Here is a 27767-nt window from a genome sequence, read left to right as displayed (position 1 = left end):
AAGATTATGTAATCCTGTCAGAGCCCAGTCTACTTAATACAAAATAAATACAAGTACACTTATTATCTGATGCAATCTGACAAATTAAATTCTGGTTGTAACATTCAGATAACTAATTAGACTGTAAGCCTTCAAAATCAGCAAAACTGTTTTTATGGCATTTGCTCTAAAAGATACCACTCAACACTACAAACAAGCAAACCATTCAATATAGATAATTGTTATCAAGTATTTTCAGCTACACTGGCCCTGAAAGGCTCCAATTCCCTATAAACAGAAGGACTATTTACGACATTGAAAAAACTACACCAAGGTTTATATAATTGAGAATTTCAATAACAGTGACTACTATTTTATGAGAATACAGATTTTACAAGTTCATTTTCACTTATGAGTATTTCTAAAAATCTTTTCTCAAGAATAAACTTTGTTTCTAATCCAAAACTATATGCAATTCAGAGAAGCAGTCTCTGGACCTAGCCCGTGCTGCCACTTACTAGCTGTGTGACCTTAGGCAAATCACTTGACTTCTTCTTTGCTTCAAATTCCTATCCATAATTTGGAGATTGTTGTGAGGATTAAATGAGTGGATACATGTGAAGTATTTAGAATACTGCCTGGCCTATAGTGAGTCCTCAGTAAGCATTCATAATAAAACAGTTAATGGGGAGAATAAACAGTAGGGGGAAAAAATCCAGTTTGAGAAGAGAAATTTTCAGACCCAACAGACTGAGAAAACTATTCACTAGTAAACAAAACCAGGAAATAAAACACTACAAACCCAGCACACTTAGCTCAATTTTATTATATAAGAAATAGAGAACTAGGGAAAAAAAAAGGATAGGAAACAAATTACCTGGAAAAGTTAATCTTGAATTGGGCCCCAAAGCCAACCAAACACTCCACTTTACACAGGATATTAAAAGCAGGTAAATAATCCATATTATTACTCTATGCTGCTAAACAGGAAAATTGCAGGAGAATGATCTCTAGATGGGTGGCACTGAACAAACAAAAAATCTCCAAAAACACAAAACCACCTATGAAGTCTGTCTTCTCATCCCTCCCAGTTCAAATCAAACCTCAAACTAAGCCTTTGGATCCAACTACCAATTTACAGGAAATCAAGAAAATCCAGGATGCAGGAAATCACAGGAAAAATGACCTGCTTTTTTAAAATAAATTGCAAGGGTGAAAAAGAGGAGAAACATACAGATTTAAAGAGGTGTTATGAATATCAGTCAATGCAGTGTTGAACTTGGATCCCGATTCAAATAAACTAGAAAAGTCAATGGTAAATATTTAAAAAGGAAATTAAGTTAAAACACTTAATGTGTGCAACAAATCTGCTCAAATTTTACCGGGTTTCACTGGACTGATATGTAAGAGGATTTTAATTAGAAGACAATTTCATACTACTTAACAATTATGCAGTGTTTACTATGGTTAGGCACTGTTTTAAGAACTCTACAAATATTATCATTTATTTATCAGAACAACCTTAAGGGAAAGTACTATTACCTCCATTAACAGACGAGGAAACAGGCACAGAAAGACTAATAACTCACCTAAAGCAGGGATGTGAACCCAGACAGTTTGGCTACAAAGCTGGTGCTCTTATTTACCATATCATGCCATCTCTCTACCATATCATGAAGTGGCGGGAACTGTGCTTTGGAATTAGAGAAACCTGCCTGAATCCCCATCTCTCACCATTACCCAAATTATCTAACTTCTTGGAAACTCTGAATCCTCATTTGTAGAAGGGTTAATATCTATTTTAACAGCATTTAGCTTACGAAGCCCACCACACCTGGTAAGACTACATAAAAAACAGTAATAATTCACAAACACATAGCACAAACATAGGAATAGCTCTTCCTTTTAATTAACTAAGCAAAGAGCCCTCAAAACCAACTTTTCTACATATAAACTTCAAGGAGAGCAATAATTCAGAAGAGAATCTTTTATATACTAAAACTTAAACTAATACTGGGCAGAAACAAGGGTTTGCAAGCTAGATTTAAAGGATAGCCAAACTTAAATTAACTAAATCTTCTGAAAAAACTCCTTATTCCACACAAACAGAACTACTGCTCAGAAAACTATACTGAAACTTTGTTTGTGCTGGTGATTCTATAACCTGAAGTCTGGTTAAGATAAGGCAAAGTAGTTTTGTCAGAGAAAATGAAGGTAAATTTAATATGACTGTGTTAAAATCAACTTTAAGAAAGGTAGCTTTCTATGTTTTTATCCTGCGAATATTTTTGCGCTTATCTGTTAAACTGTAAGTTCTTTGGTGGCAGGAATATTTTATGGTCATCTAAATTTTACCAGCCTCTAGTATACTGAAATTGGCACCATAGCACAGCTTATGTTTCTTAAAAGAACAGAGCTCAAAGAATGAGCTTCTTTGTTTGAAAAAATGAAAAATAATTTGCCCAACAGACCAATTAAAGGTTGATTACTTTAGTAAAGGAAAAATAACCAGTAGACTCCTTTAAATATTAATAAAGGAAAAATAACCAGTAGCCTCCTTTAAATATTTGTCTATTTGAAATCATCTGTAAAAACTCAATTTACATAACATTTGGAATATTTCTATCTGTATACAAAAGAAATTCAGCTTCTCTTACTGAACTATTTTCCAGGTTTGATTACAGGCAGTTTTGTTTTGGGCAGACTTTAGTAGGGATTAAAAAACCACTCAGTCTGATTTAGAAGTGATCTGTCCACCTAATTTCTTACAGCATAACCACATATTAACTTCCAGACAATGACAACAGTCACTTGAGGTAGCATGCTATCTCTGCACCACCTCGATTTTTCTCTCCATCTATTTGAAAAACCATAAAAAGATGCATCAAAATTTCCTTTTTTCTATGAATTACTTCTTTAGTTGTGATTCCTTAAACTTTTACTTCTTCTCATCTTTCCAAAAGAGTTTTTCCATGTCAGGCAGTAGGCATAACAGTTAAGGGCAATAACTTAGATTATTGCCTGGATTCAGTTGAAGGCTCTGTCACCTACTAACTGGATAATCTTGGGCGAGTTACTTAATCTTTCCGGACTTACTTTCTTCAACTAAGAAGTTGGGATAAAATAGTACCCACCTCATAGGAATAAATAAATTGATAACTATAAAGCACTTGCAGCAACAGTCTCTGGCACATGGTAAGTACCGTATCACTCTTATAAGCACGTACAATTTAGCCATAAAACAAAGATATGAAATCTCCTGAAGAATGATTCAGAATTGTGTTTATCTTTGAGCACAAAAAATGAATTATAAGCAGAAATGAATCCCAAATTTCAAATTATTATTTAAACACCCACTGATGAGAAAATTGGTAAGTTGAATTCATTAATTCAAAAGGCTTCCTTAACGCTGTCCTCCAAAATTTCAAGAAACCTCTCTAAGATACCATACAGAATCAACTGAAAGGATATTTATCAGCGTGCGTACATTATTTTGAGCATGCTGAAAAAAAAAGAGTAAGGTCTCACTCAAGCATATGGGTCCAGTAGGCAGCATACTAAACCCCAAAAGAATGCCAAAACACAAAACGAATGACTTGTAATTTCTATGAAGAAATTTAAATGTTTTTCTTATGAAACCAACAGAATAATTTCAAGCAAAAAAAAATCTTTGGGGAATTGACAGAAATAAACTTTTGTATATGAAAGAATGTAGGAAGGTAAATTGAAACTGACTTTTCAGTTTATTTTTTGCTATTAATTTCAAAAAGCTCTCATTCACAATTAATATTTTATTATTTTATCTTTTATGCCCATTGCAACCTGAAACTCTAGGATCTTTCTAGACACATAAATTAACTGTGTTTGGGTTTTTTGTATGCATTTTTGTTTTTAGTTAAACTTCTAGATTAGTACGGGGGTGGGGTGGGGAAGCAAGCAAAAGACGGCCTTTTGTTTGAAAGGGCTCACAACAAGGTACTCCACATCTAAAGTTTGTTTTTACTTGTTGTCTCACACTATTCTAACAAATGACCCAATTTTAAAATAGCACTCTTCCCTTTCAAGTATAGTATTAGATACAGAAAACTTAGAGAAGATCAGCAGATCACAAGTATTCGATATTGAAGACCTTAAAGAGGTCAGCAGCCCACCAAATTACAACCGAAGTCGACTGAAGACTACCAATCACTTTAATATTGGATGAGATTTACACAGGAACGCGACTTCTTTACCAAACTAAAATAGGAGCCACCATTAACTCCGTTTTCTTCCTGGTAAGCAGAAATTATCAAAGCTAAAATAAAATATTTCAACAAATATGATCAGTCAACCCAACAAGACAAAGTTGGCTGATAAAACTGACACCACAGCATAATTTCCGAACTATAAGCAACTACCAAACCAAACCAAAACACACACAAAAAGCCACACCCATTCTTATGTAAACTCTTGGAGTAAGCAAACTTTATTAGCCTCACCTTTGTTTTCACCGAGCAAGGAGTCTTCAAGTTAAGACATCAATAGCAAGAAAACCAAAGCATTAAGAGATTGTTAATAACCTCGCAGGAGAAACAACTAAAACTTCAAGACATGTTAATGTATTTAAGTTATCGAAGCTTTAGGGCACTTCCCCAAGCTACAGCCATTTTAGGTTCAGCCCTTCTTTTGAATTTCACGGGGTTGGGGAGAGGTAGATTTAAAGCATAAAAAATAATTGTTAAAACACTTCAAGATCGACCAGCTCTTCTGACAGGGAAGGAGTTTGGTAGGTGCTGGACCGATTAATCTAAATCAACAAAATCACCTCGCTAGCAAGGAGAACCGGAACTCTGGGGGTTAATGCTCTTTTCCCCTCAGATACCCCACATTTGACTTACGCGACTTTTCCCCCCTCATACTTTCCTTTACAGGAAAACAAAAGCCACGGATCTCATTTAAGAAGGGAAGAAAAAGAAACCCGTAAACCAGAGCCGCTCAACCTCTAACAAGCAAGAAGGTCTGGAAAGAGGCCAGAGAGCCGCAGGTGAGCGTTCCGACCCTCAGAGCAAAGTTGAAGTAGGAGCGCTCTCGCAAAAGCCTGTGGCAATGTTCGTGTGCAAGCTCCACGCGCCGGGGGAGGTGTCCCGTCCACACCACACGGCCCGGGAACTCCAATCAGTTCCCCTTCTCCGGGTCGGACCCACACCCAACCACCTGTGGGAGAGCGCCCTCCAACTTGCTTTAACAGCCGGTCGATTAGGGAACGGGCGGAGGCCTGCGCCAGGACGACACCAGGACTTTTACTTTCCTGCTGTGCGGAGCTCCCACTCACCCGGCAACAGCGGGCCTACAGCTAAGGCCGAGACACGGCGTCTGAAGGTGCGGCCCCAGCTCCTAGATCCCGCAGAGGTGGCTAGTCCAAAACCATAACAAAGCTCTTCCCAAAATGGCTGCCCAGCCCACACGGCCCAGGATGGGCAGGGTGGGTGCGGGGGGGGGGGGGGGGGGCGGAGTGACGACTAGCTCGGCCCTCCCCCTTCCCCAGCCAACCCCGCCTCACACACGCCCACCCGCTCGAAACGCCCACAGGAGCGCACGCGCGTGCGCTAGGGCCTTACTCCGGTGACCCTGCGGGGGTCATCCGCATCCCACAATGCTAACGTTCAGCTTCTTGAATGACGGTTTTTCTCGGCCCTAGTCACTACCTCACCTCACCGCGACTCCAGGCGGCGCGTGGTCGCCCCCCCCACACCCGCCCTCCTGCAGACTTGAATACGCTCCCTTTCTTCGCTCCTCCTGAGAGGCGGAGACCACCTGAGTTTGGTACTCCCCTTCCTCTCCCTCTGCCCAACACTAGGGCCTGGGCGCGTGTGAATGAATGAGTGGGTGTGCATGACTACCCGTTTTCCCCCGCCTCTTCTTTTTCACCCTCCCATGCCTCGCCTCTGGGCAAGCACGCACCCCCAAACTACCTCGACAAGTACTAGCAAACCGGTTTCGGAGGAGTGTTTTCCGACTCCTCCCCACCTTCGGTCCTTCTCATCACGTGCGCGCGTCGTTGAGACTTCAGCCCCCAGCGGGCCACACGGTCCGGCTGTGGAGACCTGCGCGGCTGGGGCCGGCGCGCTACCCCCTGGGAGTGGTAGTTTTGTGTGACCGCAGGCCTTACGCCTCCGCCGCAGCGCGTAGCGAATTCTGGCCGGAGCTTGCGCCTATGCCCGGGCGAAGAAACTGCTTCTCCTGCACAAATTCTCATTGGGTATAGCACGACGGGAAGGGGCGGCGCTGCCATGACAGGCTGGGAAAGAAATAAAAGTGAAAACCTAGCGCTACTACAAGCGATGACTATTAACGAAGAATTCGCCGTAAGCTCATCCCGCACGGGAAGCTAAGCCAGTTGATGGCCGGCAACCATGAAGCCAGGCTTCCTGGAATCTAGAGGAAAGAAGGAACTGGCTGGCGTGGGCCTTTGAGGTCTTCTATTGTCATCCGCTTTATCTCAGGGACAGGACACAAAAAATTAGAGGCCCAAGAAAGGGGAAGGGACTTGCCCAAGGTCACATAGCCGAGAAGTAAACAAAAAATAAAGCCGACGAAGGATTGATCTAACTTGCTGGATCACCCCAGCCCCAAGGCTTTTTTCATCTAACCTTTCATGGAGAAGTGAAAATCCTGCTCCTTGTGCTCTTTATTCCTAAATGAAGTTTCTAGGCCCCGCAAAGAAAGTGGAAGTAGGAACAGGGTTTTGGTGTTTTTTTTGTTTTGTTTTTTTCCTTTAATAATATTAGTAGTTAAGAACCCTAATGTGGAATTAGATGTGCCCCGTTGGTTCTAAAAACCCTGTTGTTTTGCAAAGTTAAAAAATGAGTTCCAGAGATGGCAAGCAATTTGACCAAGTCGCACTTGGCCTAGATTCCAAGACTCTTACCTTCCTCCACCCCCTTCACTCTGAGATTGTTTCAGCAGGGGCTCTCTACATTCCCGTGGAGGGTCAGGTTCCGTTGGCTAGGAACTCTGGAATAGAGGCAAGCACTGTTCGGGTACTCGGTAGGACTCGCCGGCCGACTGCCACTGGAATTAAGATTTAAAAAGAACGGCTCCAGGACTGAAACCCCGACTTAGGAACTAGTTAGCGCAGGTGAAGTTTCCACCCGGAATCATTTGTTTTCGGCCCTCAGGAAATGGAAGCTGTCAAACCCCACTCGCCGGAAGTGCCCTTTCGGCGGTGGTGTTCATGCAACTCAGCTTTCTCCTCGTGCGATGCTGGCAAGAACCTGGGCTGCCTGCCACAAGTAGGGAAGGCGGACACCAAGGCTTGCCAGGCAAAAGGAGCCGCGGGAACTGTCGGGTGAGATTTCACGAGGACCCTTGAGTCCAAACTCTGCTCCCTTTTCTAGAATGTCGATTTTAAGTCTCGCGGTTCGCAGTTCTTCCCACTGGGACAAGAACTCACCTAAAATGAGCGGTGAACCTAAAATGGTTCGTTGTCTGTTTTCCGCACCGCCACTGTCCCTGGTGGTTTTAAGCTACCACTTTTTGGTTTTAATACCACTGAGTTGGAAAGCGCTTGCCATGGTGGACGGGGAGTTCCTATAATGAGGGAATGGTTGAGATTTTAAGTAGGGTAGTCCGTTAAGTTAATTATTTTCTTTTAAATTAAGAAGTAATTGTGGGTTGCTTTTTAGACACCTCATTCTCCTGATTAAGAATGGGACTCATGACGGATCTGGATTCATATTTTCACTCAACCACTTACAGCCTGCTAACATTAGACAGGGTTCTTAACCATTCCCTAAAATGGGAATAATATCTAATGTTTTTGATTGCTTACTTTGTGTCAGGGACAGTTCTCAGCTCTTTACATGTATTAACATTTAATTTTAATGATTTACATGTATTAACACTTAATTTTAATCAAACGACCCTTCGAAGGAGTTGATAATATCCTTATTTCAAAGAATGAAACCACAGTAAGGTTAAATAACTTACCAAAGTCACACAGCTACTAAGAGGTAGAGCCAAGATCCCAACCCAGATTGACTCCAAAGTCTACACTCTCTAAATTTTAGAATATACTGCCTGTCAGTGCCAACTTGAGCTTATGGTGATCACTAAATAAGCTGATGCTTCCAAAGCACATAATTACAATACCTGGGTGATAGCTAAATTGTATTGCTTGCCAACTGTCACTATTTTCAGCTGTTTGAATGCTTAAGCCCCAAAGTAGATAGACCAAGGGGGGGAAATGAACAGAGAAGCTATGACCTTCATTTTTACCAGTAAGAAAACTGACCCCAAAGGAAGCAACTTGCCAAAGATTACATAGCTAGCAAGTGGTGGAGCTGATTGTAAAACCAGATCTGTCTCACTGTCTCACATTACTCTCTGTTACATCAGACAGCCAAAGCTAAAAGAATAGTTCAGGGAATGACCTATTTCCTTAATGTGTAACTGAGTCTTGGAAAACAAATTAATGATTCTTTTCAAAGGAACCCATTATATGGAAGAAACTTGCACAAGTTACTGCTTTTTAAAAATTATGTCTAAAATGAGAAAAATTAAAAGACATCTTTTTTTTTTGTATACAGCAACATGCTTCTTCTGGTTCATTCCCTCCACTTGGCCATAAAAATACATTAATCAGAACTGCCTGGCATCTTCCTGAGCAGGACTTTCAGTAGGGTCCAGTATGCTTCACTTCATCCAGAAATTTTCTCGAGCATCTTCACAGGTTGGTTTATTCCGCAAATATTTGAGCACTATTTGCCAAGCACTGGTCCTACTCCAGGACAACAGGAGTGAAAAAGAAGACAAAAATCCTTGTCTTCATGTATTCATGTGGGAGGGAGGGGAGAATAATATACAATAAGTAAAATAGTATGTCAAATGGTAAGTGCTGTGGAGAACTATACAGCAGGGAAAGAGAATAGGGAATGTCAAAATTAGGTATAGGATTGCATTTATAAATAGGGTGGTGGGAAGTGAAGGAGTGGACCATGCAGCTGAGGGAAGAGCATTCCAGGCAAAAGGAAAAAAAGACTCCAAGATGGGATCATTCCTAGTGTGTTTGATGAATCATTATTATTTCTAAATAACACTTTCATTTTTTTCTTTCATCCAACTCTTTTTAGTTATTGTTGTGTTTACTAGTTGAAGTATGGTGTCTGCTCACTAAACCACAGACTCAGCAAGAAAGGTTATTACTTTAACCATGTACCATGAAAGGCACTGGAGTTTTTTTGTTTTTTTTTTTAAGGCAAAGAAAAAAAAACATGGTCCTGGCTCTTGAGGCTACTGAAACATAGACAAGTAAACACACAATTTTAATTCACTCTGAGAAGAAGGATGTAAGTGTGCATAGGGTACTTACTATAGGAACGTTAAATCAAACTGGAGAGGGGTAAGGAAAGTTTTAAGCTGTATTTTGAAGGATGAGACAAATTCTCTAGGTAGAAAAGTAGAAGCAGCTGTTTAGAAGGCCAAATGCTAAAGACCTAGTCTTTACCTGTTTGTCTTTCAGATATTTCTGTTATGGGATAAGATTAGTGGTAGGCTAAAGCATATCACTGGTTTCCATTCAGTAGTTTCTTTTGCATATTGTGTAACTGTTTAATCTTACCAGCAATAACATCACCCTATGGCTAAGTTCAATCTTACTATAAAATTTGATGTGCTAATGGAAAGCAGATTGTTCGTTTTTATATTGTTTTAGATGGGGGTTAACTAAGATATTTTTAAAAATATATTTTTGACATCTGGTTCTATTTTTTTTATAGATGCTGAAGTACTCTTTCCCAATGGGACTAGGAGCCAGCAGGAGAACAGATATACTTTCTCTCAAGACATCTCTCCAGCAAAACATTTCCCCTTTGTTTCCAAAGCTTTGGCTCTTCTCATCGTATCCGTTGTACATGAGCAAGAGGCAATGCTATCATACGTCCCCATGCTGCTTTAAGAAGAAGCAGAAGCAAGCAGTACTTCCATCCAGGCCACCAAGCACCATCACTTACCTGCCTGACAGCCCAAAGCCAGCACTATACATAACTCTGGCAGGATTAATCCCCTTTTTTGCTCCACCTCTGATCATGGTGATGACAAAGACTTACATCCCTGTATTAGCTTTTACTCAGATGGCTTATGGAGCCAGTTTCCTGTCTTTCTTGGGAGGAGTCAGATGGGGTTTTGCTCTGCCAGAAAGTAGTCCAGCCAAACCAGACTTCCTTAATTTAGCTAACAGTACAGCTCCTGTTTTGTTTTCATGGTTTGCTTTTCTTATTTGTGAAAGACTCAGTGAAGCTATAGTCACGGTAATAATAGGTTTAGGGATAGCATTACACACTGAACTTTTTCTCTTGCCACATTATCCCAACTGGTTCAAAGCCTTGAGGATAGTAGTCACTTTGGTAGCCTTTTTTTCTTTTATAATCACTTTACTAGTTAAAAATACATATCCAGAGAAAGGACCCAAGAGACCTGGACAAGTAGAATAAATATAAAACCACTCTGTAGATATTAATATGTGTGTTATAAGCCTTGTAAGCTTCCAATTTTGCCATCACCTTTCTCTTGTTTGGCTCTTTCCCCAATCAATGATAATTTATTCTTCACAGATTATTTTTCATTTTTAGAAATCATTACTTCATAGTGATTGAGTAAGAGCTTGAAAATCCATGACAAGTCCTATTCGTGATGTATTGGGTTACAGTTCTCATTCAGTCTTTTTATGAATTATATAGCCATTTACTTAGACATTTCAATATTTTAATTATCTTGAAAATGTAAAATAAAAAAAGATGAAAATCCCTTTTGCTAAATCCTTGTGATCTTTTAAAAAACTGACTTGCCCACTTTCAGAAGAAAACATCTTATATCCATGGGTGTCTAAAAATAAGAGGTGATTTTTATGGTGTTTTCCCAGCAATTGCCCCTGGGAGTTGCATTTGCAAGCTCATTTTACCTGGTATAACCTAGTTATATGAGTGTTAAACCTAGTTATATGAGTGTTTGTTAATGCTGCTCTTATGCAAGATACCAGAAATGGATCAGCTTTTATAATGTGGGTTTAGTTGGTTATAAATTTACAGTCCTAAGGCCATAAAAATGTCCAAACTTAAGGCATCAACAAGAGGATACCTTTACTGAAGAATGCCCAATGGCTTCCGGAACACCTTTGTCAACTGGGAAGGCACGTGGCTGGTATCTGCTGTTCCTTTGCTCCCAAGTTGTGTTTCAAAATGGTTTTCTCCAAAATGTCTCTCTCAGCCGCTCTTGGGGTGTTTTGTCCTCTCTTAGCTTCTCCAGAGCAAACTCGGGGCTAGCATCTCAAAAACATCAGCAAGTGTCTGGGTCTGTGTCAGCTCTTAGCTTCTCTTTTAAAATACTCCAATGAACTAATCAAGACTCACTCTGAATGGGCAAGGCCACCCCTCCATGGAAATACCTAATCAAAATGTTTTACCTACAGTTGGGTGAGTCATATCTCCATGGAAACAACCTAATCCAAATATCCCACAAGACTGGATTAAAACACAGCTTTTGGGGGGACATATATCCAAACTGGCACAATGAACTAAAAGAATCTGTGGTCCTAAAACCAGTAGGGAGCAGTGTCAATCGAGCCATGTTCAAAGAAAAGCTGGACACATTTTTCAGTTTTCATCAGGATATTTGGCATGATATAGATGCAATTTATCTCCTTATCATCAAACATGTAACACAAGCTGGTTAAAAATATTTACAAGAATAAAGTCACTAGCACATTTAAATTACGGAGGAAAAGTCAGGATGGAGCCATCTTGATCTAACGAGCAGGGCTATCCTACACAGAGAAGCTTTTTAAAAACAATTTTTAAAAGACACTTTGGATTCTAACTTGAAATTGAAATACCTAGCCTCACAAAAAAAGGGAAAACATTTTAAATAGTGTAAGAATATAAATCAGAAGAAAGGGTATCACCTGTATTCAAATATTAGCTAAGTCAAATTTCATGTGTAAACTATATGCATCTGATTTCTACTGTGATTCTTGATGTGAAGTAATTTATCAGGGACTAGAGTGGTAATTTTCTTACATGCCATAGAACTAATTCTAGTTCTGATCAATGAGACTCTTACCAGGTAAAGCCCATGGCTGAAACTAATACAGTATCCTTTTTTAATATAGAGAGGAAAGGAAAGGAAGCTCATAGTCTTCAGAAGATATTTCTAAAATTATACTTCATGTGTTTTGATAAGTAAACTTTTCTTTGCTTCTCCTAAATTGTATGAGTACCATACAAATTTCACAAACTCTTCCCTGACCCCAATTAAATGCATTGTCTTCCGGAATAGGGGCAAGTCCTATTTTTAGACTAATTTCCCAATTCCACTAAACATACTATTTTGCAGCTGAATGACAGTGCATGCTTCTTTAAGAAAGTTGTTTTTAAGTACATTAGATTTTAATTTTTAAATGGACAGGATATGTATAAGTATGTTAAATTATCAAATATTTTGGAGGAAGATCACTAATAATACTTAACACAGAAAATGAAATTAAATGTAAAAACAATTTTGCAAATCCCTAAAATTAGAACAAAACAAACTAAAAAAACCTGGGCAATTCTACTACAGTTTGGTAATCCAGGAACACTGCTAATAAACTAATAAGTAAAACAACAACAAAAAAAAATCTAGATGCTTTATTAGTGCATTCTTTTTTAAAACAATGTTACATAGGAAATAATAAGCATATTTACAAATTACCTATTTTCAGGGATTTTCTGGGCTTGTTAAAACCAAACACTGATTCTTCTATCATCATATTTCTACCACAGCAGTACAAAACACCTCCTTTCACAGTGCCACTCTAGGTTGGTACTAAGCAATAATGAGAATTAAACTGTAGGAGCGTTTTATAAATCTGTTTTGAATCAGAGTACAGATTCTCTGTGACTAGAAATATTAAAGGCACATGAGTTAGAGTTTAAATAGTCTACAAATTATCTTGATACTTCATTCTTTGACATTTTACAGATCTCAACCAGGCATTTATGACCTTGCAGGCTTTCAGGATAATCCAGAGAAGGGGACACAGCTTTCTGTATACACTATGTAAAGTTTTCCTAATACACACATGTGCTTAAATTATGAAATAGAGTATCCTTATTGGCCAATCCAAATATTTTGGATATGAGTGCTACTTAAAACTCTTTAATGCTTACCAAAGGTTTTCTATCTAAATAACCTATGGATGCCTTGTAACTGTACCAAAAGGCCTTAGTAAAGAAATGGGGAAATCAGGGATAGGCAAACAAAATTCCTCAGTCAGCTAGTTAAATATAAAAGACCTGTAATATATATGGCTCCAACTGGCTAGTGGCAATAACTTAAAAGTGATAACCATTTGCATGATGAATCTTCCTCTCAGAACTGAACAGAGCAATTCTTTAGAAGGGTTCTCAGGGGGAAAATGAGAAGTTTACTCAGCAGTTTTGGTTCAGAAGCCTTGAGTTTACAGTTAAGAGTCGGTGTCTATAAAATAGTTGCATAGGTATCTACAAATCAGCCTTCCCCAAGACAGTGTAGGCAGTAGCTTTTTAGATAGCTCATACTTAGGCTTACCCAAGAAGTGGAAATAACCTTCACAAAGCTTGATAACCTAATAAAATCCTTCTTTCCAAAACCAAAATTAGATATTTTTGTTGACTATCTAGGAAAAAAGGAAGAAACTTACTAGGTGCATAATACCTCTGCAGGGCCCTATCACCCATTAGATCATCCTGTTGTAATCAAGGACTGTCACTAAAAGCCTCCTATTTCTCACTTGCATTTCTCAGCATTAAGACAAAAACCATGAGCGAGCAAAAGCTTTTCTTATGCTGTTATGAACAGGCAAAAACTTACTTAAAATATCTATATAGATAGCTAGATATTTCCCACATGCCCCTCCCAGCATATTTTCTGCCAATAAAAACTTTGGAGCTAGTGAGACCTCCAGCAATCATAAAAGTAGGAAGTTGTTTAATTGGCTTTTTTGTCTAGGTTGGAAAGTTGTGCTCTGGATTGAATCATGGCTCCACAGAGATCTTTAAACTGTATTACAGATATTATTCCTATATCACATAAAGGTCATGTTACAGTTTGAATTGCACTAGAGAAGCTTAAAGGGTTATTTGCCAAGAAATCTCTTAACAAATCACTTACAAATAGGACTCTACCATTAAGTGCACAATTCTAGAGCATAAACAACATATCTTTTGTTGGTAAGCTTGGCAAATGTGTGTGAGCTCTTAATTACTTGAGGATATATTCAATATCCCTTCTCATTCAAATTCTTACAAAAATCACCCTTTAGTCATCTCTCCAACAAATAAATTGAAAATATGATAGAACTAGAAGGTATTATCACCAAATACATGTTTGATTTCAAATGTCAGATTCTGTATTTTCAAAATATTTCTTTTGTTCTTTTATGCTTTATATTTCATAACACAGCAACACCTCCTTCGCAACGACTGGTGATCATATTACCAATTTCTGTCCATGTATCTGAATGAGGATTATAAACTTCAACTGAGTCCAAGGTACCTGGAGCCAAGAAATCATGGCTGGAAGAGCGACCTCCAGAAACATACAGAAGCCCATTGACTGCCACAACACACATGCCTGCTCTGGGTACTTTCATCGAGGCAACTTCAACCCACTTTTCCTGATTAAGAAAGAAAATAAATAAATATATTAGCAGAGTCTTAAAATGATAGTAGAGACAATCACTGAGAAATCAGATTCTCTGGCCTTTTTTTTTTTTTTTTTAAGTCTAAATTACAAACTCACAATCCAGTCAGATAAGTAAATAGAACATTTTTAAGTGAATGTGCAAGTAGGAACAGACACAGTGGCTAGAAAAATAACTGAAAAACATGCCTATGATTATGATTATTAATGATGATCAAGAGTTGATCTAGAAATCCTGTACAGACCATCATTTTGAGAAACTTTAGGTCCATGGAATATTAATAGGCAATACACACACACACACACACACACACACACACACACACACACAAAAGCAACAAAGCTCAAAGAGAAAGAAGCTTATATACCAAAGGACTTTTTAAAGGCTATAATATGCTACTGTGACTTATAAATGTCCAAGAGTATGATAAAGCCTACAATACTTGTCAACTTTATTTGACCATGGAATCCTTTTTTAAGGAACATCCAGTGGGAATAGTGATCTGCAGAACTTATTTTCAGAAACGGTGGTACAGAACAGGAGATGGAAACTATGGCTTGTTTTTGTAAAGTTTGCAAACTAAGAATTATTTTTTTATTTTAAAAGGTTGCTAAAAAAAGAAAAGAAAAAGAATATGCCAAAAGAAGTTGTTGTAAGTAGCCCGTATGACCTAAAATATTTATTATCTGGCCCTTTACAGAAAAAGTTTGCTAACTCCTGGTATACACTGTTACCTGAAGAAATTTCAAAAAAAGCTGCTGTAGCAAAAATGACCAATAATGTCATACTCCAGGGAAAACATCTATAACCAGAAAATAAGAAAGTTAATAAAGGTCTTGAGAAATAATTAGGAAATAAAAGAGCAAGTAGCCAGGTGAAAAATGAAAAGCTTATCAATCTAGATATAAAACATATGATGAAGGAAGTTTATAAAATCATAGAATATTTTACTGATTTTTTTTTTTTTTTTTTACTGATTGTTTATTGGTACTAGAAAGTGAACATTTTCAGAGCACGGACTTAATAAGCAACATATCCCTGGGCCTAATATAGTGCCAGCATAGTACAGACAGTTAATTTTTGTTTATTGATCTGAACTTAAATGAAATTCAGAAATACTAAAATCAGGGAAAATCCCTTGAAATTGAAGGACCAGTTTAAATTCAAAGGCTATTTGATCATCTGAAATTACAGAGCATATCACATGGTTGGAATAACTGAAAAAAAATACACGTTTTAAAAGATAGATATATTCACAAAAAGATCTTAACTGGTTGATTTAGTTTACTAGGCTGCTCAGGCAAATACTATGTAATGGGTTGGCTGGAACAACGGTAATTTATTAGCTTACAGTTTTAAGACTGGGAAAATATCCAAATCAAGGCACCATCAAGCCAATGCTTTCTTCCTAAAGATCGACTGCTGGCAATCCTTCGCTCCTTTGCCACGTGGCAAGGCACAAAGCAGCATCTGCTGGTTTCTTCTTTTTCTTCTGGTTTTCACTGATTTCAGCTTCTTGCTTCCGTAGCTTTCTCTCTGACTGAATTTCATTCTCTTATAAAGGACTCCAATAAAAGGATTAAAACCCATCCTGAAGGAGGTGGGTCACACCTTAACTAAAGTGGCCTCATTAAAAGGTGCTATGTACATACAATAAGTTCACACCCACAGGAGTGGATTAAATTTAAGAACATGTTTTTGGGGGTACCTACACCTTCAAACCACCATATTTTACCCTCTGGACCCCAAAAAGACATGTCCTTTCTACAAGTACAGTCATTCATTCCATCACGTCCCAAAAGCTTTAAGTCATTTTAGAAACAATGCTTAGTACAAAGTCTCATCAAAATCAGTTATAGGTGTGGTCTGTCCTGGAGCACAATTCCCCTCTGTATGTAGACCTGTGAAACCTAAAGAACAAGTTATCTGCTTCCAACATACAAATAAGGACCAGCCATAGATAAACATTCCCACACCCAGAGATTTGAAAAACGGGAAAGAAAACAGATCAGAGGTCCCAAACAATTCCAAAACCCTACAGGGCATACTGCATTATATATCAAGGTCTGAGAGTCAGCTATGGGGTAATATTTTGTCTTTTGGGCCTAATGGAGCAGCAACACCACCCTTTAAAGTGCTTACATGGCAGCTATGCTCTCCCCGAATACTGGGGTGAAAGGCTCCAACCTTTCCAAGCATTTGGGTGATGGCTAGACTCTCCACAATCCCTGGGGCACACAGGCTCAACCTTCTCGGAACACTGGGGTGGTGGCCAGACTCTATGCAATCCTTGGAGAATAGGCTCTACCCTCTGAGAAAACTAGGGTGGCAGCCAGACTCTCTGCAATCCCAGGACACAGACTCCAAACCTCTGAGAAGACTGGAATGGAAGCACTCTTCTTGAACAACAGGGTAGATGGCCTGCCCTCTCCAAGCACTGGGGCAGACTCACCCTTTCCATACACATGCGTGGGCCCTCTTCATTGGCCGAAGAATATATCTTTGGTCCATACTTCAGCTTCCATGGTTCTGCCCTTAAAGTGATTTTCCTTCAGTCTGTCTCTTTTCTGTCCCTTTTAATCCAGGCTGGCAGCAGTTACATTCATATGGATCTCTCACACACACAAAAAATTGTTGGTTTTGCATGTAGTACACAAGGGTCCAAAGTACCAGACAAAAGAACTTTCTACAAATCCATTCTGGATAACTGCATTTCCATTCCTGACTTTCACAGAAATAACTGACTGATTCCATGTTCGTTTAACATATGGAGCACTATTCTCTGCTTTTTAAAGCACAGAATTTCTGAAACCATCAATTTTTGGTTTCTTTGTGCCTTGAGGAGTTCAGTTCTCAGCTTATCCCTTTCTTCTCACCTTTTACCATAAGCTGCAAGGAGAAACCAGGCTGCACTCAGCTTAGAAATCTCAGTTAAACATCCAAGCTCAATGTTTTCAAATTTTGCCTTCCGTCCAACATAAGAACTCAATTTTAACAAGTTCTATGCCTCTTTAAAACAAAAATCGCCTTTCTTCCAGTTTGCAATAACATATTATTTTCTTCTAATGCCTCATCAGAAGTATTTTTAGCATCCATATTTCTACAGTCTCTTCAAAGCAATCAAGGCCTTTTCTATCAAACAGCTCACAATTCTTCCAGCCTCTACCCATTACCAATTCCAAAGCCTTATCCATATTTTTAGTATTTGCAATAGCAACGCCCCACTCTCTTGGTATCAATATCTGTTTTAGTTTCCTGTGCTACTCAAAGCAAATAACATGAAATGGGACGGCTTAAACAACTGGAATTTATTAGCTTAGTTTTGAGACTGGGAAAATGTCCAAATCAAGGCATCATCAAGGCAATGCTTTTTTCCTGAAAACTGACTGCCAGCAATTCTTAGCATCTGTGCCCCATGGCAACATCTGCCCTTCTCATCCAGGTTTCGTTGATTTCAACTTACGGCTTCCATGACTTTCTCTCTCTGTCTGAATTGCTTTCTCTTATAAAGTCTTTTATAAAGGACTCCAAAATAGGATTAAGACCCATCCTGAATGACGTAGGTCACACCTTAACTGAATGGCTTCATCAAAAGGTCCTATGTACAGTGAGTTCACAGCCAAAAGAATGGATTAAATCTAAGAACATATTTTTCTGAGGTACATACAGATTCAAACCACCACACTGGTTAAGAAAAATTACAATGTATGTTTATCATTAGGGAGAAACTAACCTTTGCTCTCTCACAAAATGACCCTTTATAAGAATAAAGGGACCAAACAGGGTTCACCACATATTGTTTATCTTTCATTTCTATCAGTGTATTTACAATCACATTTTGGTTTTTATCCTTAAACATATCAAAATAAACACTGTATGACCAAAAATGTATTTTACATTATCTTTAGGATATGGATCTAGAATGTAGGACTTTAGCTGATAATAAGTAACAGTTACAGTTCAAATTTAAGCAGGAAAAACCAAAGTAACTCATCATTAATAAGCATTTACTTTGGAACTAAACCCTATTCATTTCACAGCAATACAGAAAAACCATCCACAGAAAATACCCTCAAAAAGTTCACTTATTATATTCTCAATTAAGATCATGAAGCAGGTGAGAGGAATTTAAAACTCACCAGAGTTTTAAGCTCATCAGATATGAGAATCAAAATCCCTTTCTTTCAGAACAAGACAAGGATGTCCAACCTCACCACGTCAATTCAATATTGTACTGGAGGTTTTAGCCAGGTTAATTAGGAAAGAAAATGAAATAAAAGGCATCCAGATTGGAAAAGAAAGAAGTAGAGCTTTCTCTAGTCGCAGCTGACATGATCTCATATATAGAAAACCCTAAGGAATCCACAGAAAAACTATTAAGACTACAAGTACAGCAATGTTGCAGAACACAAGACCAAAATACAAAATCAAATGTATTTCTATTCATTAGTAAAGAACAATCCAAAAATGAAATTAAGAAAACAATTCCATTTACAACAGCATTAAAAGGAATAAAATGGTTAAGAATAAATTTAACCAGTAGGAACATGTTGGAAGCAATGTATTATTTTAGGTTATTTGTTTTTCTTATTCCTTTGTTTGGTTGTACTTTGTTTCTTTTCTTGGGGTAGGGTAGGAACATGTTGGAAGCAATGTAGTTCTTTTAGGTTATTTGTTTTTCTTAAAAAAAAAAAAAAAAAAGGTAAATTTAACCAAGGAAGCACACGGGACTGAAACTACAAAACGCTATTGAAAGAAATTGAAGAATACCTAAATAAATGGAAAGACATCCAGCATTCATGGATTGGAACATTTAATATTGTTGAGGTGACAATACTCCCCAAACTGATCTACAGATTCGAATCAATCCCTGTCAAAATCTCAGCTGACTTCTTTACAGAAATTGACAAGCTAAATATAAAATTCATATGTAAATTCAATGGACACAAAATAGCCAAAACAGTCATGGAAAAAAATAACGATGTTGGAAAACTCACACTTGACACTTACCAATTTCAAAGCTTACTACAAAGCTACAATAATCAAGAAAGACTGATATTGGCATAAAGACACACATTTAGATAAATTAATAGAATTGAGAGTACAGAAATAAACCCTCACATCTACGATCAGTTGATTTTCAACAAAGGTACTGAGTCTATTAAATGGGGGAAAGAGCAGTCTCTTCAACAAATGTTGCTGGAACAACTAGATATCCACCTGCAAAAGAACAAAGTTGGACCCCTACCATGTACTAATACAAAAATTAAGTCAAAATATCTCAACGAGTGATGTCATCAACATGGTGACGTAAACAGCTACTGAAAACTCCTCTCCAGAGATTCAACTAAAAAAAGGGCAATTGCTAATGTTTGAAACTCTGGAGGATGATACAGACTGAAGAAGGACCCTGAAGATGCTGAAATGAAGAAAGAGAAGAAATATCAGGTAGGAATCTTCCATTACAGACCATCTGGTCCTCACCCCCTCCCTGCCTCACTTGGGCTCAGGGAGGGAAAGGAACAGAATCAGCAGATGGGAACCTTCCCACTAGGGACACTGATTTTAAAATCTCACATAGCAGTGAGACATATACCCACTGTTTGAACCCAGGATATAGGGGAGGACATTTCAAGGTCAGTGAGGGACAAAGAGACAAAGAAAACGTGGACAGAGACTGCATTTCCAGCCCTGGGTCTGAAAACTCTTCCCCCACCCTTGAGGGAAGTAGCAGCCTGCAGCCATTTCCTTGCCTTGGGGACAGCTGGAGTACTGAGTCAGGTGAGGGAGTACTCGGCCACAGGTGTAGCCCCACATTGAGCCAGATTTTGGCCAGCAAGTGAGGGCACAGGAATCCTGCAGTTTCAGCTCACCTGTGTAGATGCAGCTTGTGCTCAGATGCAAAGCAGCCTCTAAGGATGAGTAAGCTACCAAACAACGCCATCAGCTGGACAGTTCAGAAAGTGCAAGGAAATAGAAGCCCGTTTAAAAAGATGCTTCAGATCCTACATTAGGACCATAGGAACTGGTCTATATGCCCTGCACAGAAACCGAGCCCGGTTTTGGCTGAGAAATATGGACAATCCAACTGTCAAAGCAGGGCTCTAAAACAAACCCAGGTCTTGCTGGCTGGCGGAAAGCAGAGCACCTCTGGAAGCCAGCAAATCCGTGTTACCACATACAGTGAACTTGCTGGGGTGCCCAGTAACTACGTACCATCATTGTGGCAGGCCACTGTGGCTGCCTGATTTGGGGGGAAGGGGGGCAGAGCCAATTTGACAACTGGCCAGCAAGAGAAACAAATAAATACAGACATCAAAGAAAACCCAAGGCAAAAGAGAGAAAACAACCTCCAGAATAATCAAGCAAATCGGATGCCTAGAGAGCAAAAAATCATGAGCCACACCAGGAAACTCAGAGATATGACCCAGCCAAAGGAACAAACTAACACCTCAACTGAGATTCAAGAGTTCCAACAACTAATTAAAGATGTTCAAACAAATCTTCTAAATCAAACCAAGGAGGTGAAAGAAAATGTGACAAAAAAGATGAAGGATATGAAGAAGATACTGGGTGACCATAAGGAAGAATTTGTAAACTAGAAAAAACAAATGGCAGAACTCAAGGGAATGAAAGGCACAATAGAGATGAAAAACACAAGGGAGACACAACACTATATCTAGAGACGAACAAAAACGAGAACACAATATATCAAAACCTGTGGGATGCAGTGAAGGCAGTGCTGAGAAGGAAATTTATAGCTCAGAATGCATATATCAAAAAGTAAGAATGAGCTAAAACCAAAGACCTAACCAAACAACTGAAGAGGCTAGAGAATGATCAGCAAACTAACCCTAAAGCAAGTACAAGAAAAGAGATAAAGATTAAAGCAGAAATAAATGAGCTGGAGAACAAAAATCAATAGCAAGAATAAGTAAAGATACATATTGTAAAACCCAAAGCAACCACTAAAAAAAAAGGCAAAGGGATATATCTAATTAAACAATAAAAGAGATAAAATGGAATACTAAAAATATTAAAATAATATAAAGATAGAAAAGAGAAAAAAAAGAACAAAAAACATACTGTACAAAAAGATATGAGACTAAAACCCAGCCGTATCTATCTATACATGAAATATAAATAAAAATAGTATAAAGCCTCCTTTTAAAAATCAGAGATTGTCAGACCGTATAAAAATCAGACCACAAGTCACTGCTTTTTTATTCTTTGGAGTTTTTAAGATTTCTGAACCAGCCAAGTCTGCTCCGACTCCAAAAAAGGGCTCCAAGAAGGTGTTAAGGCCCAGAAAAAGGATGGCAAGAAGAACAAGCATAGCCTTAAGGAAAGCTACTCCACCTACATATACAAGGCGCTGAATCAGGCCCACCCTGACATCAATAAGGCCATGGGTATCATGAACTCATTTGTCAATAACAGCTTTGAACACATTGTGGGTGAGGTGTCTCACCTGGCGCATTACAACAAGCGTTCAACCATCACCTGCAGGAAGACAACAGATAGCCTGCTGCTGTCCAGGGTGCTGTCCAAGCACACTGTGTCTAAGGGCACCAAGGCTGTCACCAAGAACACCAGCTCCAAGTAAACTTGCCAAGAAGAGCAAATAGGTTTTAGACATGTCTTTTCTACTATTGGTCACTGTTGGACACTGTTTTACATCACAAATAAACCAATGAAAATAAGTGAAATTTATTGACGTTTTTAAACACTCAAAGAAGGATCAATAAGCACTTGGCTAAAACATTTATTTTCTTTCTGTTTATAAAAATAGTAAACGTTCATTGTAGAAATTTGTGAAAAGAAAAACAGATAAAGAAGAAAATTAAAACAAACAAAAAAATAAACAAACCACAACTATTTGCTGTCTACAAGAAATATACTTTATAAAGATGCAGATAAATTAAAAGCAGAGGGAAAGAAATCCCTAATCAAAAGAAAACTGGGATGGCTACATTAATAACAGACAACAGACACTTCAGAACAAAGAACATTAACGGAGATAAAGAGGAACATTTCATGATAATAAAAGGATCAAGACATCAAGAAGACATAATAATGCCAATATGTAAGCACCCAGTAACACAGCTTCAAAATATGTGACTCAAAGCCTGATAGAACTTAAACACGAAATAGATAAATCCATAATTACAGATGGATTACAACACAGATTACAATAAATCACAATACTGCTTTTCTCAGTCATTGATAGAACAACCGATAGAAAGTCAGCAAGGCTAAGGGATTCTTGAACAACACTAAAATCCAACTTGACCTAATTGACACTTATAGAGCATTACACCCAACACCAGAATACAAATGCTTTTCAAGTGCACATGAGACATTACCAAGTTAGAAATCACACAAAGGCTGTTCTCTGATCACAATGGAATTAAATTAGAAATCAGTAACAAATGATATCCTGAAAATCCCCAGGTATTTGGAAATTAAATAACATACTTCTAACAACCCATAGGTCAAAGAAGAATTTACCAGAGAAATTAGAATATATTTCAAGAGAAATGCTAAATAAAACATACCATATCAAAATGTGTGAATGCAGTTAAAGCAGTGCTTCAGGAAAATTTATAGCTTTAAAGGCTTGTATTAGCAAAGAAAGAAGTTCTGTAATCAGTCATCTAAGCTTCCATTTAAAAAAATCTAGTAAACCAAAAACAAGTAGAGGAAAGGAAAAAATAAAGAGCAGAAATAAATGAATAGAAAATGGACAAGTAATAGAAAAAATTCAATGACACCAAAAACTGGTTCTTTGAAAAGAAAAAGTAAGAGAGAGAAAACACAAATTATCAATATTATAAATGAGAGCAAATCTTACAGATCTTATACATATTAAAAATATTTAAAAAAGGATACTGAACATTCAAAATCATCCAACCTACCTCTTCAAAGGAATATTTTTCTACAGTATGAAGAGCATCTTGTGTTTCATTCCACCCTCCAATAGAATAGATGCAGTCATTGAGAGCAGCCACTCCAAGATATGCTCTCCTAGTTCCCATTGGAGGAAGTGGAGACCAACGCTTTGAAAGTGGATCATAAACTTCAAAAGAATGAAGTTCTATTCCTTCATTGCTGATGCCCCCAATTACATAAATTAAACCTGCCAAAGGAATATTTTCTCTCAGACATTATAGAAACTAGGATACAAATAAGTAATAATAAAAAATAATATTTGTGATCTAAGTTTGCTATGCTGATGCTATATTTAATATAGGGGTTACTATATTATTTAAGAGAGAAAATCAATTTCTGTCTAGCTTACCACATCTCACATTTAAGCATGTTAACAAAGAATTAGAGTACAAATTTAAAGTGGCATTGAATTTTCAAAAAACTTAAAAATGCCGTAATAAAATAATTTGCCCTGACAAGGATTTCCCATCTTATTGTCTGCTTGGCAATATCAGCATCCAGATCCACTGCTATCATCCACAGGTAAAAGAGAGAAAGGAGAGGATTTTTCCCCTAAAAAAAGTCATGCACTTAAGTAAGGAATGACACGGCACTGTTTGGTGATAGCCTACCTGTTGCTCAGATGGACCTAAATTAGAAACAATAACTGAATTTAAATCAGAATGGTTACTTGGCTAGATTAAGGTATCAGGATCAATTACTAGAGTACAATAGAATGTAATTCACAGAGTGTCCCCTATTAAATTTTATTTGAAACTAATAGTTCTGGCAATCTACAATTATTTTTGAGTGCTCACTCATCTTTCCTATGTTCTAAAGTGATGAGTTATTAGTGATAAAGAAGAACATTAAAAAAGGAAACTTGGCATCAACCAATGAATGGATAAATCAAATGTGGTACCTACATACAATGGAATATTATTCAATCATAAAAAGGAATGAAGTCCTGATACCTACAATAACATGACCTTGAAGACATCATATTGAGTGAAATAAGCCAGACAAAAAAGGACAAATATTTTATGATCTCACTGATTTGAAACAATTCCAATAAACAAACTCAGAGTCAGAATCTAGAATATAAGTTACCAGGGGCGAGGTGGGGATAGGGAATAGGAAGTTAAGGCAAGGTGTTGGGGGTAGGGTGGTATATGGGAATCCTGTATTTATGCATGATTGTTCTGTAAACCTACAGCGTCTCTAATAAAGAAAAAATAATAATTAGAAAAAAAAAGCAGACTTGGACTAAATGTTAATAAACTTCGGATCTAGTTCCAGCTTTGCCAGTAACCAGTTATGAGAAAAGAGAACTCACAACCTCCCTGACCTTCAGCTTCATCATCTATAAATGAAAGGGTTGAAATAGATAATCACCAAAATTCCTCTCTAGCTCTATGGCTTTAGATGAGAAGATAAAAATAATACATATGAAACAACTAGAGAAGAATGTAATATTAAACAATAGTATATAGTCTATATCATCTAATTTGAACATTTAAATGCCAAAGTGGAAATCAGAGGTACTCCCAAAGTAGAAGAAACTTTAGCTGGGATCTGAGCAGGCTGAGCTATCATACAGCTACGGGCAGACAGCTTCCTACTTCACAAATGCATATAAATCTGCTATCCAATCCTGGACAGAGAATTAGGTTCTGTTTGACAGTATGTACTACCTACCTCTCAAGGTATGGTAAACAAAATAACGTCTGTTTCCTACATTTATATGCAGTATGTTATTTTTCAAATATGGCATAGAATTCTATTCTGTGTAAACTGAATTATAACGTACCTCATAAGAACAATGAAAAAACCTATAAGAAACAGATGGTGAAGACTGTTTTTGGTTTTCTCTCCCTACTTAGAAATACTTACTAAGGCTTCATGTGAGGGAAAGTGACAATAATGGATGCCAATTCAACTGCTTATTTTGTTAGCCAGGTTTTTCACCTATCTGGAATTTTTAATTCTAGCCTTTTTTATTTGAAAAAATAGATTCTTTGGGCAATAAGGAAATAAAGATCAATGATAAAAGAAATAAAAAGTAGAACTACTATACTACTAGTGTCAATCATTCAACATTAAGAAACATAAAATATACTTTTGTGTAAATAAAGCCTCAAGCTCAATTTAAAAAATATATTTTGAGTAAAAATATTTTATAAAGTAAATACCTTGCATTTCACAGCACCCAAAATAGTAGCGTGACACAGCCATGTTACCAACTACTTCCCACTTATTTTCATCAGGATCAAATCGCTCAATGGTGTTCCCTATCTCAGCTCCAACCCATCCACCTGTAGCCAAATAGAAAAATGTTTATTTCTGGAATGAAAGAATCTTATTTCTAAAGAAGACCTTATAAAACATCTAATCTGACTACCTCACATTACAGATGAGTATCACATGATTATTTGTTCAAAATTACATGAAAAGCTATGATGTGACTTTAAGTAGAACTCAGTTCTTTTAATTCCCTGCCTTGTGTTCACTGGAGATAAATACACATATATATTTCAACTTATTGCATGGGGAACATCGCATTTTGAAAAAAGTACCTTTGAAACAACTTCTGCATATTTAGAATGGTTATCCTAATCAAGGCCTGCTCTAAGCCTAATCAAAGTACACAATCTCTATTTAGGGTGATAAAAGAAACTCCAAAAAGGCCCTTCACTAATGAAATACCATTTCCTTAATGATCTCCTATTCTTGAAAAGGAAAAACGTTCTTTCCCAGAATTAGAGGCATAACTACAAAATGCAAATACTTATGAGTGATGAACACAATGGATTAAATTCACATCACGGTGATTGATATCAGTTTTTTTTTTCCACTATTGGTGTTGATAGGAGCAGGAAACTGTTTTATAAAGTAAGTTGAAAGAGGAGTGATAAGTAGGAAATAGTGGAGACTGAGGGTTAAGTCAACTTATAATTTTCTCTAGGAACAACACTGATTGTAACATTCATTAGACAGATAATCAAAGTAGGTCAATAACTTGCTCAGAATCATTCACTAAACCTGCAATAATGAAAATAATATGGTGCAGAACTTCCAATTAGGTACATTTAATTTTTTGACATGTACTTTTTTATATTAGACATAATCAGACTACTACACAGAGTGGTAAAAATGTTATAAGTGTAACTAAAATCATTAGTTTTTAACTGGTCAGCTAAAGTGCTTCTGGAAAAATCTCATCTATATTTCGTCTCCATCTCCTAAAAACTCCAGACTTGACAATATTCTCCAAGTAATATAATTTTGAGAATAAGAATTTACAAAGCTGGAAAGACAGAAGTTTCTTACGGAAGAAAAGGAACATCTTTAATCAGAATCTAAGAATTCAAAATAATCTAGATATCCTTAAACTAAACAACATAATTACCCAAAGCATAAATAGCCCCATAACACACACACACTCCCAAGCCACAGCGGGGATGATTCATTGAAGCTACAGTTGCCCATTGTTTAGTAACTGGATCATAGCATTCTGTACAGTCAAAAATCATCGAATCCTTTTCACCTGAGTTAAATAAAAGAAACAAAGATTAGAAGGTTTGGTAATGTGGACAGACTACAACTATAATACAGTATTCAGTAGCATTCCCTATCATCAGAAATTCAACAATTATGTCTGATTTTATACAGTATATTACAACTTATTTTGCCCAGCAAGCATTGTTTTGAATCCATAGCACTGTCATTTATTAAAGCACACTTACAAAGCAAAGGCCTAATTTTCCTGTTATTTATTTCTTATTCTATTACCCAAATAATATGCATAATTTTTGACAATATGATCTGCATTTTAATATTTCTAAATTTTTTCATGTATTAGCTTAGATACCTGGTCCTGACATAATCTGGGTTTTACTGTCATGTTTATTCAGCAACAAACAGAAAACAAAATTTTTTTTAATACCACTTAAAAAAGAATTTTAAAGTATCTAATACCTTGGAGTAAATTTTAACCAGATAGTACAAGACCTCTATGGATAAAATTTATAAACTTTATTTAGATAAAATTTTAAATTAAGGAACACCTAAATAAATGAAGAGATGTATCATGTTCATGTATTAGGTGAGTCAATATTATAAAAATAACAATTATCACCAAACTCATTATAGACTCAATGCA

General features: G+C 37.3%; 3 protein-coding genes across 14 annotated transcripts in view; 1 reads left to right on the top strand and 2 right to left on the bottom strand.

Moving 5' to 3' along the window:
• The window catches only part of LOC119527397 (coiled-coil domain-containing protein 17-like), an 87220-nt gene extending 81785 nt beyond the window's left edge, over positions 1-5435 (bottom strand). For all 8 annotated transcript variants that reach the window (XR_005215375.1, XR_005215376.1, XM_037827351.1 and 5 more), the window contains exon 1: positions 5291-5435. The gene's annotated coding sequence lies outside the window, so the exon portion shown is untranslated. The remainder of the gene's footprint in view (positions 1-5290) is intronic.
• A 775-nt stretch (positions 5436-6210) lies between these two features.
• Positions 6211-10756, top strand: TMEM69 (transmembrane protein 69). The gene is made up of 3 exons (XM_037827359.1): positions 6211-7306; positions 8547-8689; positions 9735-10756. The coding sequence occupies exons 2-3, from the start codon at positions 8648-8650 to the stop codon at positions 10446-10448; spliced, it is 756 nt and encodes a 251-aa protein (XP_037683287.1). The 5' UTR covers positions 6211-7306; positions 8547-8647; the 3' UTR covers positions 10449-10756.
• A 1868-nt stretch (positions 10757-12624) lies between these two features.
• Positions 12625-27767, bottom strand: part of LOC119527395 (intracisternal A particle-promoted polypeptide) — a 57206-nt gene continuing 42063 nt past the window's right edge. For 3 of the 5 annotated variants that reach the window (XM_037827346.1, XM_037827347.1, XM_037827348.1), the window contains 4 exons: positions 27015-27152; positions 25798-25920; positions 23593-23813; positions 12625-14647 (listed from right to left, as the gene is read on the bottom strand). In XM_037827346.1, the coding sequence (XP_037683274.1) occupies positions 14423-14647; positions 23593-23813; positions 25798-25920; positions 27015-27152 (707 nt within the window). In that variant the 3' untranslated portion in view covers positions 12625-14422. Of the gene's footprint in view, positions 15477-23592; positions 23814-25797; positions 25921-27014; positions 27153-27767 lie in introns of all 5 variants that reach the window. The other 2 variants (XM_037827350.1, XM_037827349.1) reach the window with 2 other exon arrangements.

This window comes from Choloepus didactylus, chromosome 2, assembly GCF_015220235.1.
Source record: "Choloepus didactylus isolate mChoDid1 chromosome 2, mChoDid1.pri, whole genome shotgun sequence".
Lineage (NCBI taxonomy): Eukaryota > Metazoa > Chordata > Mammalia > Pilosa > Megalonychidae > Choloepus > Choloepus didactylus.
This window is presented reverse-complemented; position numbering and strand designations above follow the sequence as displayed.